Source organism: Schistocerca gregaria, chromosome 9, assembly GCF_023897955.1.
Source record: "Schistocerca gregaria isolate iqSchGreg1 chromosome 9, iqSchGreg1.2, whole genome shotgun sequence".
Taxonomy (NCBI): domain Eukaryota; kingdom Metazoa; phylum Arthropoda; class Insecta; order Orthoptera; family Acrididae; genus Schistocerca; species Schistocerca gregaria.
Window position 1 is genome coordinate 86,021,168 of NC_064928.1, and position 17,094 is coordinate 86,038,261.

At 45.0% G+C, this 17,094-nt stretch overlaps 1 protein-coding gene across 1 annotated transcript in view; it reads right to left on the minus strand.

Annotated features, from left to right (window-relative positions):
- The window catches only part of LOC126291444 (uncharacterized), a 381,448-nt gene that overhangs the window by 77,817 nt on the left and 286,537 nt on the right, over positions 1-17,094 (minus strand). The window contains exon 6 of the mRNA XM_049984958.1: positions 9,360-9,634. Coding sequence (XP_049840915.1) covers positions 9,360-9,634 — 275 coding nt within the window. The remainder of the gene's footprint in view (positions 1-9,359; positions 9,635-17,094) is intronic.

Below are 17,094 nucleotides of genomic sequence, written 5' to 3' on the forward strand. Positions count from 1 at the left end.
AGAATGTGGTATATATTTCTAGCAAGGAATATGGAATGAAATTGAAACTGTTGTAATACAATGGAATGAGAAAAACAAAACAAGCATTTAAATAATTGCAATTGTGTCTCATATTCAACAGAACATTTAAATGGAAGTACAAATGCTATTATTAGCCGAAATTATTAGAACCAACACTTCACCTCAAAACTATAGTATCAGAGCTGTTAGGTCGCTGAGGTCACCAATTGTCTGAAAACGACCAGATGACACAAAACGCTCCAAATGAAGCGAACCTTTAACTATCAGTACTCGGAGGCCGGCATTCAACTTATTGTGCCCTTACTGCAGTTAGTCTGTTGGGGCTCGTGACATAGTAATTTACACTGTGTGATGGAAAGTTTCCAGACACCCGCAAAAACAAACTTTTTTCATCTTTGCTGCATTGTGCTGCCACCTACTGCCAGGTACTCCGTATCAGCGACCTAAGTAGTAATTAGGCATCGTGAGGGCAGAATGGGGTGCTCTGCAGAACTCACGGACTTCGAACGTGGTCAGGTGATAGGGTGTCACTTGTATCATATGTTTGTATGCGAGATTTCCACACTCCTGAACATCTCTACATCCACTGTTTCCAATGTGATAGTGAAATGGAAATGTCAAGGGACATGAACAGCACGAAAGGGCACAGACCAACCTCCATTGACTGACAGAGACCGCTAGCAATTTAAGAGGGTTATAATGTGTAATAGACAGATACCTATTTAAGACCATCACACAGGAATTTCAAACTGCATCAGGATCCACTGCAAGTATTATGACAGTTAGGCGGGAGGTGAGAAAACCTGGATTTCATGGGCGAGCGGCTGCTCATAAGCCACACATCACGCCAGTGAATACCAAACGACACCTCGCTTGGTGTAAGGAGTGTAAACATTGGACGACTGAACAGTGGAAAAACATTGTGTGGAGTGACCAATCACGATACACAATGTGGTGATCCAATGGCAGTGTGTGGGTATGACGAATGCGTGGTGAACATCATCTGCCAGTGTGTGTAATGCTAACAGTGAAAGTCAGAGGCGGTGGTGTAATGGTATCGTCGTGAGTTTGTTTTGCGTGACACTATCACAGCATAGGCCTACACTGATGTTTTAAGCACCTTCTTGCTTCCCACTGTTGAAGAGAAATTCAGGGATGGCGATTGCATCTTTCAACACGATTGAGCACCGGTGTGTAATGCACGACCTGTGGCAGAGTGGTTACACGACAGTGACATCCCTGTAATGGACTGGCCTGCACAGTCCTGAGCTGAATCCTATAGAACACCTTTGTGATGTTTTGGAATGCCGACTTCATACCAGGCCTCACCGACTGACATCGATACCTCTCCTCTGTGAAGAATGGGCTGCTATTCCCTAAGAAACATTCCAGCACCTGATTGAACGTATTCCTGCAAGAGTGGAAGTTGTCATCGAGGCTAAAGGTGGGCAACACCATATTGAATTCCAGCATTACCAATGAAGGGCGCCGCAAACTCTTAAGTCATTTTCAGCCAAGTGTCTGGATACTTTTGATCACAGTGTATATAGGTGAACAGTGGATAACATCAGTATATAAGTGACCCAAGATGCACCTCACCATATCAGCACTGGTTTTGAGTGTAGTAGTTTGACAGCACTGGTATATATTGTTACATAGCCAACTGTAGCATTCAGATCCAACAATCAAGAGTACAGTTATGTATCTCCGTGCCTTCCATCCACTAATTACTTTCTAAAGCAGAGGTTCCCAACCTGTGGGTAATCATCCCCTAAGGGGTAAAATGAAATTTTCCGAGGGTTAAAAGCCAAACAATCTGATTCTGTTTCAGTAACGAAACAATTATTTCCAAAAGATCATTACCATTATCACAATTCTTTTACTAATATTGATCATACAAGTTATCAATAATTACTTTTTCTCAACTAGTAGCATTAATGTGGTGGAGGTTACAGCTTCTTCACATAGCCCACACACTACACACATGTTGTGCTTTGTGCCGTACATCGCTGAAGATAGAAGTGAGACATAAGGTAAGAAAGCCTAAATATCTGAAGAAAATGTCTTTTTCAAGTTGTAGGAGGTACCTGCAGCAGCCCAGGAATTGCTTCATTACTCGCTCCAAAACAGACAGCACAACACAGCAGTAACTACACAAGGCTACTATACTGTTGTACACATTATTATTATTATTATTATTATTATTATTATTATTATTATTAGTAGTAGTAGTAGTAGTAGTAGTAGTAGTAGCTGTGGTTAGACAAAGCATTAAAAGCCTCAAGTCTTCCAATTTCTGCCAATTCCGAAGTACGGCATGGAGCAATTAAGTGATTTACAAACAGTAAGTATACTGCACTCATTTTAATTTGTTTTATTTCAAATGTGGTTGCAGTGTGCAAGTCAAGCAACTGGCACAACGGAGAGGAGTAATGCAAGGGAAGTTTGTTTTGTAACAAATGTCTACCCTCACTGTGGATAATTGGCTTCTTATCTGAGTAGAAGTTGTGGATATCACTTGCGATCCAGCACGAATTCCTTCGTCATTCATTAACACACACACACACACACACACACACACACACACACACACACACACAATATTCATTTTTCATCATTTAAAAAATAAGTGTTCCGAGTAACTTCTTTCGTTTTATAGTTTAGTTAAGTGATTAATCGCGTAAGTAAGGTTGGAAACTACTTATGTAAAGTATTCAAAAGTGCATATACTTATGCACAGAAAGTAGTTTGGTTCGTAATTTCGTTTTCTACTGTTTCACGATTTACCTTTCTGCCTTTTCAGACAGATCGCCCCACGATGACTGAAGTGTGAAGAGGCAATGATACCATTCGGGTAATCTGGGGCTGAATTACCATCACTGCTGCGGCAGCTGCGACGGCACAGTTCGGTACTGAATTCCTTCAAATGTTTTCCGCTACATTGGAGCACTGAGTTCACCTCGCACGATTAAAATCGCACCGTCACTTCGCTGCCCACTTGTGATTATCCGCAAATATTCTTCTATGTATCATAAACAAAAATCAGCACAAGGAAACAAAGCACACGATCGTGACAATTACGTTAGCGTCCGTAATTCTCCTCCGCAGAGCGTTTGACGACCATGAACGAAACAGAAGACGCGACCAAGTTACGGTAGCTCTATTGTGAATAACCAGCTCAGCTTCTGCCTCTATGCTGTTCATTTTTGGGACACAACCTGCAACTAGCTTAGAGGCAGAAGTGGTGACACTTTCTGCAGGACCTGACCATCATTTTCGAGGACAACGCTCAAGCACGTACAGTGCAAGCTGTTACTGATTTGTTTCACTAATGGGGCTGCTAAGTGCTATACCACATACTGCACTCCCCTGACTTAAGCCCTCGTGAGTTCTACTCGATTTCTAAACTGAAGGAAAAAGCTTCACGGCATTCGCTTCAGAACTGCTACAAATTCGTTGGGCAATAGACCGCGCCAATCGAACTGTCTACACTACACAAGTGGCACTGCTAAGAGTATCCCACGACTTCCACATCGCTGGCAACGGGTTATACACAATGCTGGTGACTACTTTGAAGCTCAGTAAACTTTTGAAACACGTATCTACATTGTATGAGCTGTAAATAAATAGTTGCCACTATTAAAGTTCCAAGCCTCGTATTTTCATACAAATAGTAATGACGTATTGTGAGACCCTTGCACACTGTTGAAATTACAACTCGAATGTTGCATGCTACTATGAAGTTACAAACTTTTAAAAAGATTGTGACTGGAAAAGAAAGGTTTTGAAGGAATGTAAACCTTGAATGGATACTGTCCCCTGAAAGCTGACAGGTCTTCACCTGTAATGTAAGACCCTGCGATGTAAGATGAAATACATGCATCAACGAACATTTCAAACACACCCAAATAGGTTAAGCTTTTGACCCAGAAACTGCTTTTCTTTCTTCTCTTGTTTGTTTGATGCAGAACCGAAGAATCATCAGAATACCATGCGATCTTCGAAAGCTCATTGTGGCTTGAAATAAGGGTAACCCGTGCTCATCTGATCAAAATTGGCTCGAAGTTCTCCCACGTGCCTTGAGTAAAGCAGCTGTTATTAGTAGCACATAGAATGCTTATAGTTCTGTAGAGTCAAGTTCAATCCAGCATTCAAGGTATGGGTGTAGAATTTCTGTCTTCAGCATGGTTATTTTATGCATTACTATTACACTCTGCATGTGATTGGTGATAAAATGGCCTAGACAATCTGCCCTTGTATTCGTGGTCTAATGTGACATGGAATTATGCAGTTTCACGTATTATACTCCTGGAAGTCTTTTTGAACACATGAGGTGGTACTATGTCGTCAGTTATCTGTCCACCTATATCACCACCACCACCACCACCACCACCACCACCACCACCACCACATTCATTTACATCCTCCTCATCTCCAACCTGTGTATCATCCTGCCACGTCTGTACCAGCATCACTCTCATTCCTCTTTCCAAAAACTGATTTCCTGCTAAAACCTGCGCGAGCTGGTAGCCCCTTTGGTTCAAATGGCTCTGTGCACTATGGGACTTAACATCTGAGGTCATCAGTCCCGTAGAACTTAGAACTACTTAAACCTAACTAACCTAAAGGCGTGACACACATCCATGCCCAAGGCAGGATTCGAACCTGCGAGCGTAGAGGTCGCGCGGTTCCTGACTGAAGCGCCTAGAACCGCTCGGCCACTTCGGTATGCGGTAGCCCCTTTCCAACCTTTTATCACGATCTATGATCATTCAAATATAGAAAAATACCTTAGTTCAACAAACCGCAATTCCCAATTGTGAATCTGTTCCAACCATGCACGTTTATGTATTTTCTAAGAGATGGTTACAACAATGGACATAATTTTGGTTGAGAACGTTCAGTGTTATCGAGTTCTCATCTTCGTGAGAAAACTGAAAACCACATTGTATGCCAGGGGTATTTTTCTGATCCCACTGAAAAGAAGATCAAATTACTGTACTATGAACTGTGATAGAACCATAAATATTTTGCTCGGTAATAATAAAACTCTTTCAAATTCTAAAGGTGGCAGGGGTAAAATACAGGGAGCGAAAGGCTATTTACAATTTGCACAGAAACCATATAGCAGTTATAAGAGTCGAGGGAAATGAAAGGGAAGCAGTGGTTGGGAAGGGAGTGAGACAGGGTTGTAGCCTCTCCCCGATGTTATTCAATCTGTATATTGAGCAAGCAGTGAAGGAAACAAAAGAAAAATTTGGAGTAGGTATTGAAATCCACGGAGAAGAAATAAAAACTTTGAGGTTCGCCGATGACATCGTAATTCTGTCAGAGACAGCAAAGGACTTGGAAGAGCAGTTGAACGGAATGGACAGTGTCTTGAAAGGAGGGTGTAAGATGAACATCAACAAAAGCAAAACGAGGATAATGGAATGTAGTCGAATTAAGTCGGGTGATGCTGTAGGAATTAGATTAGGAAATGAGACACTTAAAATAGCAAAGGAGTTTTGCTATTTGGGGAGCAAAATAACTGATGATGGTCGAAGTAGAGAGGACATAAAATGTAGACTGGCAATGGCAAGGAAAGAGTTTCTGAAGAAGATAAATTTGTTAACATCGAGTATAGATTTAAATGTCAGGAAGTCGTTTCTGAAAGTATTTGTATGGAGTGTAACCATGTATGGAAGTGAAACATGGACGATAAATAGTTTGGACAAGAAGAGAATAGAAGCTTCCGAAATGTGATGCTACAGAAGAATGGTGAAGATTAGATGGGTAGATCACGTAACTAATGAGGAGGTATTTAATAGAATTGGGGAGAAGAGGAATTTGTGACAACTTGACTAGAAGAAGGGACCTGTTGGTAGGACATGTTCTCAGGCATCAAGGGATCACCAATATTGTATAAGAGGGCAGCGTGGAAGGTAAAAATCGTAGAGGAAGACCAAGAGATGAATACACTAAGCAGATTCAGAAGGATGTAGGTTGCAGTAGGTACTGGGAGATGAAGCTTGCACAGGATAGAGTAGCATGGAGAGCTGCATCAAATCAGTCTCAGGACTGAAGATCACAACAACAACAACACAATAAGTCCAGAAGAATCCTATTTGGAGGATGACAAAGCTATGTCCTACAACTGTTTGTTTGTAATTACAATAGCCTTGGGGTGTTTTTAGAGACCCCAAACATCAAATAAGTGTTAAGAAACAAGGTTGAAGCATTTGTTGCAACATTTAAGACACACTGATCAAGATTTGGGAAGAACTCGCCTATCGTGTGTGTGTGTGTGTGTGTGTGTGTGTGTGTGTGTGTGTGTGTGTGTGTGTGCGGGCGCGCGCGCGCGCGTGCGCGCCCTGTGGGACAAATGGTGTTCACATGGAAAACTTAAGAAAAGCTGTGAGTTGCTCTTTCATTCGATGTAGCATTTAAAATAAAGTTGAATGTAATAAATGCTACTGACAAGGGAACCTCCCCATCGCACCCTCCTCAGATTTAGTTATAAGTTGGCACAGTTGATAGGCCTTGAAAAACTGAACACAGATCAATCGAGGAAACAGGAAGAAGTTGTGTGCAACTATGAAAAAAAGAAGCAAAATATACAAACTGAGTAGTTCATGCGGAAGATAGGCAACATCATGGACAGTACGAGCTCAGGAGCACCGTGGTCCCCTGGTTAGCGTGAGGAGTTGCGGAACGAGAGGTGCTTGGTTCAAGTCTTCCCTCGCGTGAGAAGTTTAATTTTTTATATAATCAACTTCGCTCCCCAAAATTCCACGACATGTTCAGATCTGCTTGGACATATGCAGGATTTGACGGTCTCCGCACGGAAAAATTTGAAAACGTCAAAAACATATGTTTTGACAGAGCACTGGGAAAACTGTGCGACTGTGAAACTGTTGCATTCATTTGTTGCAGTTTATGTGACAAACTGCTATGTTTTCAAAAGTTTTTTGGGAGTGATTATCACATCCACAAGAAAACCTAAATCGGGTAAGGTAGAAGAATCTTTTTACCCATCCGCCAAGTGTACAAGTTAGGTGGGTCGACAACATATTCCTGGCATGTGACGCACATTCCGTCACCATTGTCGTATAGAATATATCAGACGTGATTTCCTGTGGAGGAATCGGTTGACCTATGATCTCGCGATCAAATGTTTTCAGTTCCCATTGGAGAGGCACATCCTTTCGTCTACTAATCGCACGGTTTTGCGGTGCGGTCGCAAAACACAGACACTAAACTTATTGCAGTGAACAGAGACGTCAATGAACGAACGGACAGATCATAACTTTGCGAAAATAAAAGAAAATAAACTATTCACTCGAGGGAAGATTTGGACCAAGGACCTCTCATTCCGCAGTTGCTCACGCTAACCACGAGACCACGGCGCGCCTGAGATCATACTATCCTTGATGTTGCCTGTGTTGCGCATGGACTAGTCAGTTTGTATATTTTGTATATTTTGCTTATTTCCTTCATAGTTCCACACAACTTCTTCCTGTTTTCTCGATTGATCTGTGTTCAGTTTTTCAAGGCCTATCCACTGTACCAACTTATAACTAAATCTGAGAGGGGAGCGATGGGGAGATTCCGTTGTAAGCCTTAAAGAACCAGATACTGTATTCATTTTGAAACACCCAGTATGACAGCAAACGCTGAGGAATACACAGCACAGTGCTGGTTTCCGTGTTAAACGTACAGTGCACAGAGAGCCGAAAATGTACTCTAGGCGACGGCCCGGCAAATTTTAATAACTGTGGCTACTGATAAGGAAGCCGGCACAAGGTGTAAGGGTTTCGGTTTTTTGTGGAAAATCGTCGAGTTGACGCGTCACGGTTTCCCCACTGTGTAGGCGGAAGCGTGGCGCCGGAGGAGGGGTGAGGCGGAGGTCCCAGTAATGAGGTGCGGGGGTCAAGGGTCGCCCAGGGCTGGCGGCGGAGGGAGGGAGGAAGAAGCGAGGCGGTCCAGTCTGTGGCACACAGCACGGGCATGCACAGCCAGAAGCAAGGCCGACCGGCGGGCTTAGAGGGACACATTTTATTGACAGACGCGTAAGTGCCGAAACCTTCCGTCATCATGCCACGTGAGGGCGCGAAAAAAGGAGGTATGAGAAAGCACGAAAACACTTTACTTCTTCGGAGCACGACAAAATTTCGTCGAATCGTTTTGAACGGCCCCTAGTGGTTCCATCCTGTACGGCACAGCAAAAATTGCTGTCACAGTACACTTCAAAGGGGGCGAGATCACTTTCGCTAGGGTTGTAGCCACGCGTCGTCCTTACAGGAGGACTGAAATGCATGGGTGAGAGCAGTGGCCAAATTTGTCAAGAACATCGTACTGGAGCTCATCGCATTGCGAAATATCGTTTTCGGTCTCGAAATGTGCGGCAATGAACGCGCCAACGGGCTCAGTGGTTTCACTGAGGCCGCCATCTTCAGGTGAGTGAGTGCACAATCACGCCGGAACTGAAGAGACCTCAGAATCGGCGGCTCCTTTATACCGCGGGTACTGGCCGTTGCGCGTGCAACGTTGTGAGGCGAAGAATTGCAGCGGCGCCAGCGGTGAGAACTGTCAAAAGCGAGGAATCGCAAAATTAAAATGCAGCCGGTCGGAAACCAGACCGTTGTTGTTTTGTCTGTGATAAAATAGGATTCTGCGTCTTGCTTAAAGGAAAACCTTTACCTCTGTTAATAATATCATCAGACAGACGTATTTCAATTTATTGCTTCAATACACAATCCCAGTAACGGGAAGCCGAGGCAATAATTTGTCTCTCTTTGAACGACATATTGTGTTGGTGGTTGTTCGTGGAGCGCTTAACATCTTGGTCGTCAGCGCCCTTACAGTTCCCCAGTCTTTGCATTTCCAGGCTCACCACATCCCGAAATGATGAGGTGAGGGCAACACGAACACCCAGTCCCCGGGTGGAAAAATCCGCGACCTGGCCGGGAATCTAACCCGGGACCCCGTGATCCAGGGGCAGCAACCCTAGCCACTAGACGAGAAGCTGCGGACGGACGACGACGAGGAGGAGGAAATTAAAAAAAGGAGAAGATGCTGGTTCATTGGGGACAGCAGGTGAGAACTGGAAAGCTAGTAAAGGAAGGAAAAACTTGCATAGGTTAATGAGCTGGGGGAGAAATTGGAAGGCGACGATCATGATCATGGCGATGTAGTTGTCGACATGGCCAGTTATGCTGATTGCACATCTTTAAGGCATCAGATCAAAATACCTGCTTCTAAAGTAGTTTTCCTGCCCATCTGCTCCTCACTGTAGACAGTTTCAAAAAACTCGCTTTAGCACACTCTCTTCCGACTCGTCATTCACGAACACTCACCTGTGCTGTTGCTGCTGCTGGATCGCCTGCTGCTTGTTGTTGTTGAGGATGCTGCTGGAGTTGTTGTTGTTGGCGCTGTTGTTGATGTTGTTGTTGTTGGTGTGGTGGTTGTTGGTGGTGGTGTGCTGCTGGTTGAGGAGGCGCTTGCGGTGCAGGCGGCCCTGCAGCTCCGAGATGCGACGGTCGACAGACGCCGCCTCCGCCTGGCGCTGGCTCAGCGCCTCGCGCTGCTGCGAGATGCACAGCCGCTGCTGCTCGTTAAGCTTGTTCCGGTACTGCACAGCGGAACACGCACTCAGTGGGCGGCAGAGCAGGGGTGTTAGGGGCGTCATGGGGGACTGCACTACAACGATCACACTGGGTACCAGGTGCGTGAGGAAAGTAATGAGACTGACGGCACTGCGATCTGGCGAAGCTGTTCTATTCTACTTTTGATCACTCCTTCCAAATGCTCAGAGTTTCAGCTCCGTACGGCCGTCACGTGAGTTTTGAGCGCGCCATCAGTGAAGCTGTGCTTTTGTTTACGAAAATGGTTCAGAAGAGTTTAGAGCAACGTTATGCAATCAAGTTTTGCGTTGAACTTGGCGGAAGTCCGACTGTGTGACCTGTGAAAACTTGAAACAAGTCTACGGGAAACATTCCTTATCGAGAGCACGAGTTTTTCGCTGGCGCACAGCATTTTTTGAAAGGCCGGGGACACGTTGAAAATGAACCTCGGCTCGTGGAGACTTTCAGCTTGAAAAAAAAACGACGAAAACATGGAGCGTGTGCGCGTCTTTTGTCAGATCAGACCGATGTTTAACAAAGATGATGGAGGACTAGCCAAGCACTTTCGATGTACATCAAAGTTTGACCCAAGTTTTCCACACGCAAAAAGTTTATGCCAAAATGACGCCAAAAAAACCTCAACTGAGCACAGGAACCATCGTAGAAACGTGTGTGTCGATCTCCTTGTGAGTACTGCCAATGACCACAAATGGTTCAGCAGTGTGATCCTGGATATTTGAGTGCGGTCCTGAGACAGAGGCAAAGTGAGGCGTGGTACAGTGAGACAGCTCCTCGACAAAAAAAAAAGCTCGAATGAGCAAATCAAACACCAAAACAATGCTGATTTACTTTTTTGGCTGTAGGGGTACCGCGCATAAGAAATTTGTTCCTCCACAAAAATTGTCAACCGAGTTGTTTACGTAGCGTTGAAAGGCTGCGGAAAAGAGTGAATAGAGTGAGACCAACACTGCAGACAAGCGAATGCTGCATCATGACAACGACCATGCCACCCAGCTACTTCCTTCACAGATTTTTTTTCCACAGCTCCCCCTATTCACCTAATCTGAGTCCTTTTCCCAAAACTTAAAAAGGTTTTAGAGTGACGTCATCTTGGGACTCTGGAGAACATTCAAAAGAATGTGATCAACACGTTAAAAACCCTACCAGTAGAAGCCTTTCTGCGCTGCTACCAAGACTGGGCATTAGGACCCCTGCGTGTGTATAGCTGTCGAAGGGAACTACTTCAAAAAGGGCAACATCATGGTTTGAAAAAAAAAAAAAATGGTGGATAAAAATTTCATTACTTTTTCTCGAGCATATCGTATATTGGAAACGTGAGCAAAAAATCATTCGATTTTAAACCACAAGGGAGAGGGTGGATGCTAAAAGAAAGCTGCCATACGACACCCAGGAAAGCTGTTAAAATTCATTTGCCGTCGAGACAGGGGACAAAAGATTATAGGAGAGGGTAGAAGCAACCGACTTGACACCCCACCCACTGTACGACGTCGATAATTCAGCTATGTGATAGGAGCGTCGTAAACATTTTAAAAATCAAATTAAGATTCAGAGTACAATTACAACCGAGTACGTATGTTAGGGGTCAAACCAGCCTTCCGTTATGGGGCAACTTGGTTCGCCGCCAGTACGTCATCCCAGTGGATGCAAGGCAGTGACTCGGCCATTCGTGATGCTCGCTGTCTAACAGCAATGGAGGATAACTTCAATAGAACGTGGGTCACCTTCAGTAGGAGCCCCACAACTATAACAGGGTAGAGCAGCTTGTCCAGGACGTACACAAAGATATGGAACCACCGGAAACACATTACACCGCCTAGTACGGCATATGAAGAACTTTGGCATTCAAAACAGCTTATAGTCGTCGCACAATGGAGAAATACGAGTGTCGTATCCTTTTTAAGGGAATCTTGTCCATTTCTACCTGCACAATAGTGGCAAGTCCATCGAACGATGATGGAGGTGGGCAGCAATCACGTAACCACCTCTCGAAAGCAGATCACAAACGCTCAGTAATAATGAGGTCTGGTGGCTGTGGTGGACAGGGGAGGAACGACAGTTCATTCTCGTGCTCACAAAACGAATTTTGGGCGAAGAGGAGATTGTGTTTCACGTTCCGTCGTAAACGAGGTCATTATAGACAGAGTTAAAGCTCGTACTAGGGAAGGAAATCAACAGCGAAACCATCCCGGCGTTTGCCTGAAGTGATTTAGGGAAATCACGGAAAATCTGAATCAGGATGGCGCGGGTCTGAACCGTCGTCCTCCCGAATGCGCGGTCTTGGACGACTGTAGCTTTGAACTCGGGACCGAGTTCGAGTCTCGGTCGGGCACACAGTTTTAATCTGCCAAGAAGTTTCATATCAGTGCACACTCCGCTGCAGAGTGAAAATCTCATTCTGGAAACGTCCTCCCAGGCTGTGGCTAAGCCATGACTCTGCAATGTCCTTTCTTGCAGGAGTGCTAGTTCTGCATGGTTCACAGGAAAGCTCCTGTGAAGTTGGAGGGTAGGAGACGAGGTACTGGCGGAATTACAGCTGTGGGGACGGGTCGTGCTTGGGTAGCTCAGAAGGCAGAGCAGTTGCCCGCGGAAGGTAAAGGTCCCGACTTCGAGTCTCGGTCCGACACACAGTTTAAATCTGCCAGGAAGTTTCATATCAGTGCACACTCCGCTGCAGAGTGAAAATCTCATTCTGGGACTACCTTTGTCAACGTGGGCGCTGTAACATTGGGGAATCAACATTGTTCCATGGTATGGACTTGATCAGCCAAAATGATCACGTAATCATTGGCAGCAATGCGACACCAGGGTAACCACGGCGCTCTTTAAATACCACCATATGGCTGCCCGTATCATCACACTGCACCCCCGGCATGTTTCCTCTTGTGATGTAAACTGTTGTGTTGGCTGAAGAGCCAACACCGTGTTACTAGTGGAGGCCGAAACGCACGAGTTTTAGCTCACGCAGGCTGGCGTGAGGAGGGAAGAACTATACTGACGTGAGGTCTGGAACATGACAAGGAATTAGAATTCAGAAAGCGGACGTAATTAGTATGATACTTAACTTTAATCCAGTAATGGTGAACGTCGTTCTTGACGGTACATGAGTCACAATATTATCTGTTCAGAAGACATAGTAACTGAACATGGCGCCTTGCTAGGTCGTAGCAAAGGACGTAGCTGAAGGCTATGCTAAACTGTCGTCTCTGCAAATGAGAGCGTATGTAGACAGTGAACCATCGCTAGCAAAGTCGGCTGTAGAACTGGGGCGAGTGCTACGGAGTCTCCCTAGACTAGACCTGCCGTATGGCGGTCTGCAATCACTGATAGTGGCGACACGAGGGTCCGACGTATACTAACGGACCGCGGCCGATTTAAAGGCTACCACCTAGCAAGTGTGGTGTCTGGCGGTGACACCACATAAACTAGGCCACAAGTTGGAAAGAGTGTGCAACAAGAGACACCCCACCAGACGACTTTCTTCTATTGCTCCATAGTTTAGGTTTTTATGCCTTCCGCACCACATTTTCCTATTACATGCATTTGCGTAACTGATGTGTGGTTTTGGAATTCCAGCTTGCCCTCAAATTCCCTACCTGTGGATCTCCATTCGTGTTGTCTTGGTGCTGATAGGGTCTGAGAGTGCAACATTCAGTTCTGCAGCGATTTTTGCAGTTGACATTACCTTATTTTTCGTTAGTGTTGTTCAATAAAGCTTATGTCACGATCACTCAACACAAACTTTCGTCCGCGTTATGGATTGTCGGATGATGATTTTTTTAAATTTTTATATGCACTGTAGGAGGAAAACCACTTTGGAGTGTAATTAGCAGTCTTCGAAAGGGAGGTAAGAAGGAAATGACATGTATTTTTGACAGGTCACGAAAACTGCTGGTGGATCCTGTGGATGCCTTGGGCAGATGGAGGGAATATTTTGAAGAGTTGCTCAATGTAGGTGAAAATACGATCAGTAATGTTTCAGATTTCGAGGTAGAATGGGATAGGAATGATGACGGAAACAGGATCACATTTGAGGAAGTGGAGAAAATGGTCAATAGGTTGCAGTGCAATAAAGCAGCTGGGGTGGATGAAATTAAGTCGGAACTCATCAAATACAGTGGAATGTCAGGTCTTAAATGGCTATACAGGATAATTGAAATGGCCTGGTAGTCGGGACAGGTTCCATCAGACTGGACAAAAGCAGTAATCACACCAATCTTTAAAAATGGAGACAGAAAGGATTGTAACAACTACAGAGGTATCTCTTTAATCAGCGTTGTGGGTAAAATCTTCTCAGGTATTGTTGAAAGGAAAGTGCGAGTATTAGTTGAGGACAAATTGGATGGAAATCAGTGTGGGTTTAGGCCTCTTAGAGGTTGTCAGGACCAGATCTTTAGCTTACGGCAAATAATGGAGAAGTGTTGTGAGTGGAACAGGGAATTGTATCTATGCTTTATAGATCTAGAAAAGGCATATGACTGGGTTCCTAGGAGGAAGTTATTATCTGTTCTACGACATTATGGAATAGGAGGCAAACTTTTGCAAGCAATTAAAGGTCTTTACATGGATAGTCAGGCAGCAGTTAGAGTTGACGGTAAATTGAGTTCATGGTTCAGAGTAGTTTCAGGGGTAAGACAAGGCTGCAACCTGTCTCCACTGTTGTTCATATTATTTATGGATCATATGTTGAAAACAATAGACTGGCTGGGTGAGATTAAGATAAGTGAACACAAAATAAGCAGTCTTGCATATGCGGATGACTTGGTTGTGATGGCAGATTCGATTGAAAGTTTGCAAAGTAATATTTCAGAGCTAGATCAGAAATGTAAGGACTATGGTATGAAGATTAGCATCTCCAAAACGAAAGTAATGTCAGTGGGAAAGAGAAATAAACGGACTGAGTGCCAAATAGGAGGAACAAAGTTAGAACAGGTGGACGGTTTCAAGTACTTAGGATGCATATTCTCACAGGATGGCAACATAGTGAAAGAACTGGAAGCGAGGTGTAGCAAAGCTAATGCAGTGAGCGCTCAGCTACAATCTACTCTCTTTTGCAAGAAGGAAGTCAGTACCAAGACTAAGTTATCTGTGCACCGTTCAATCTTTCGACCAACTTTGTTGTATGGGAGCGAAAGCTGGGTGGATTCAGGTTACCTTATCAACAAGGTTGAGGTTACGGATATGAAAGTAGCTAGGATGATTGCAGGTACTAGTAGATGGGAACAATGGCAGGAGGGTGTCCACAATGAGGAAATCAAAGAAAAACTGGGAATGAACTCTATAGGTGTAGCAGTCAGGGCGAACAGGCTTAGATGGTGGGGTCATGTTACACGCATGGGAGAAGCAAGGTTACCCAAGAGACTCATGGGTTCAGCAGTAGAGGGTAGGAGGAGTCGGGGCAGACCAAGGAGAAGGTACCTGGATTCGGTTAAGAAAGATTTTGAAGTAATAGGTTTAACATCAGAAGAGGCACCAATGTTAGCACTGAATAGGGGATCGTGGAGGAATATTATAAGGGGGCTATGCTCCAGATTGAACGCTGAAAGGCATAAGTAGTCTTAAATGATGATGATGATGATGATGATGATGATGATGATGATGATGATGATGATATGCACTGTAAATCTCCGACGCAGTGCCTATTGGAACGACAAATAGTTCGGCTCCCGTGCCTACGGAAGCACCCACCGTGTGAGCAGCAACGGTCTGTCCGCGTTTGAATTCGGTCAGCTACTACCTAACGAACTCCAACAACAAAGAGCACTGTTCTTACCACGAGTGACACTTGCAAACGTACTGAGGGCAGTGCGCAGATCCCCTGCAGGCTTCGCTAGCAACCGTGATTATGACCATCGAAGCAATTCAGAGGAGAGGCTGCTAGATTTGTTACCGATAGGTTCGAGCAAAACTAAAGTGTTGCGGAGATGCTTCGTAAACTCAAGTGGGAATCCCGCAGGAGGGGAGGCAGTGCTCCTTCCGGTAAACACCATAGAGAAAATTTAGAGAACCGGCATTTGAAGCTGACTGCCGAACGATTCTGTGGCCGCCAACATACATCGCGCGTAACCACCACGAAGATAAGATACGAGAAATTAGGGTTCATACGGAGGCGTATAGATAGTCGTACTTCCCTCGCTCTGAAACTTCCTGGCAGATTAAAACTGTGTGCCCGACCGAGACTCGAACTCGGGACCTTTGCCTTTCGCGGGCAAGTGCTCTACCATCTGAGCTACCGAAGCACGACTCACGCCCGGTACTCACAGCTTTACTTCTCCCACTATCCGTCTCCTACCTTCCAAATTTTACAGAAGCTCTTCTGCGAACCATGCAGAACTAGCACTCCTGAAAGAAAGTACCGGGTGTGAGTCGTGCTTCGGTAGCTCAGATGGTAGAGCACTTGCCCGCGAAAGGCAAAGGTCCCGAGTTCGAGTCTCGGTCGGGCACACAGTTTTAATCTGCCAGGAAGTTTCATATCAGCGCACACTCCGCTGCAGAGTGAAAATCTCATTCTGTTCCCTCGCTCTATTTGCGAGTGGAACAGGAAAAGAAATGACAAGTAGTGGTAGAGAGTACCCTCTGTCACGCACCTTCCGTTGGTTTGCGGAGTATTTATGCAGATGTTTTACGTAGATATGCAGACTTTTTTGCGCCAGGAAAACCCTGTAGTTTGGTCCCTTTATACCCCAAACCAAACAACCAACCAACCATCCAGTCAAAATCACCATCCTTCTCAAAACACTTTGCACAAGCGTACTAAACACTTCCCACACACGGACCACATATGAATTTCTTGCACTGCACTTGCATACTTTTGAGTTTCTGCGTTCTCCTATTTGGTAAGTTTTCCGCACTGGTACCTTACGTATTTCAGTGGTCGCAGTGATTGTATGAGCAGGGCTTTTCCTTTATTATACATACAAAGAGAAGGGTTGTTCTGGTAATCTGGAAAGAAACATTCGCCAGGTAACATTTTCTCCTGTAGTCTCTCTGTAAAGTATCCGTGCGCTGTTTTCTCGCTGTGTCCTCCTGGTTCGCAGGAGAGCTTCTGTAAAGTTTGGAAGGTAGGAGACGAGATACTGGCAGAAGTAAAGCTGTGAGGACGGGGCGTGAGTCGTGCTTGGGTAGCTCAGTTGGTAGAGCACTTGCCCGCGAAAGGTAAAGGTCCCGAGTTCGATTCTTGGTCCGACACAGTTTTCATCTGTCAGGAAGTTTCATATCAGCGCACACTCCGCTACAGAGTGAAAATCTCATTCTGGAATTGATAAGAAATGATATTTAAATCAAGACCCTACGCTGTCGACAGGCGTTGATATACATCAACGGGGAAAGTTGGAAATGTGTGCCCCGACCGGGATTCGAACCCGGGATGTCCTGCTTTATATGGCACACGCTCTATCCATCTGAGCCACCGAGGACACAGAGGATAGCGCAACTACATGGATTTATCCCT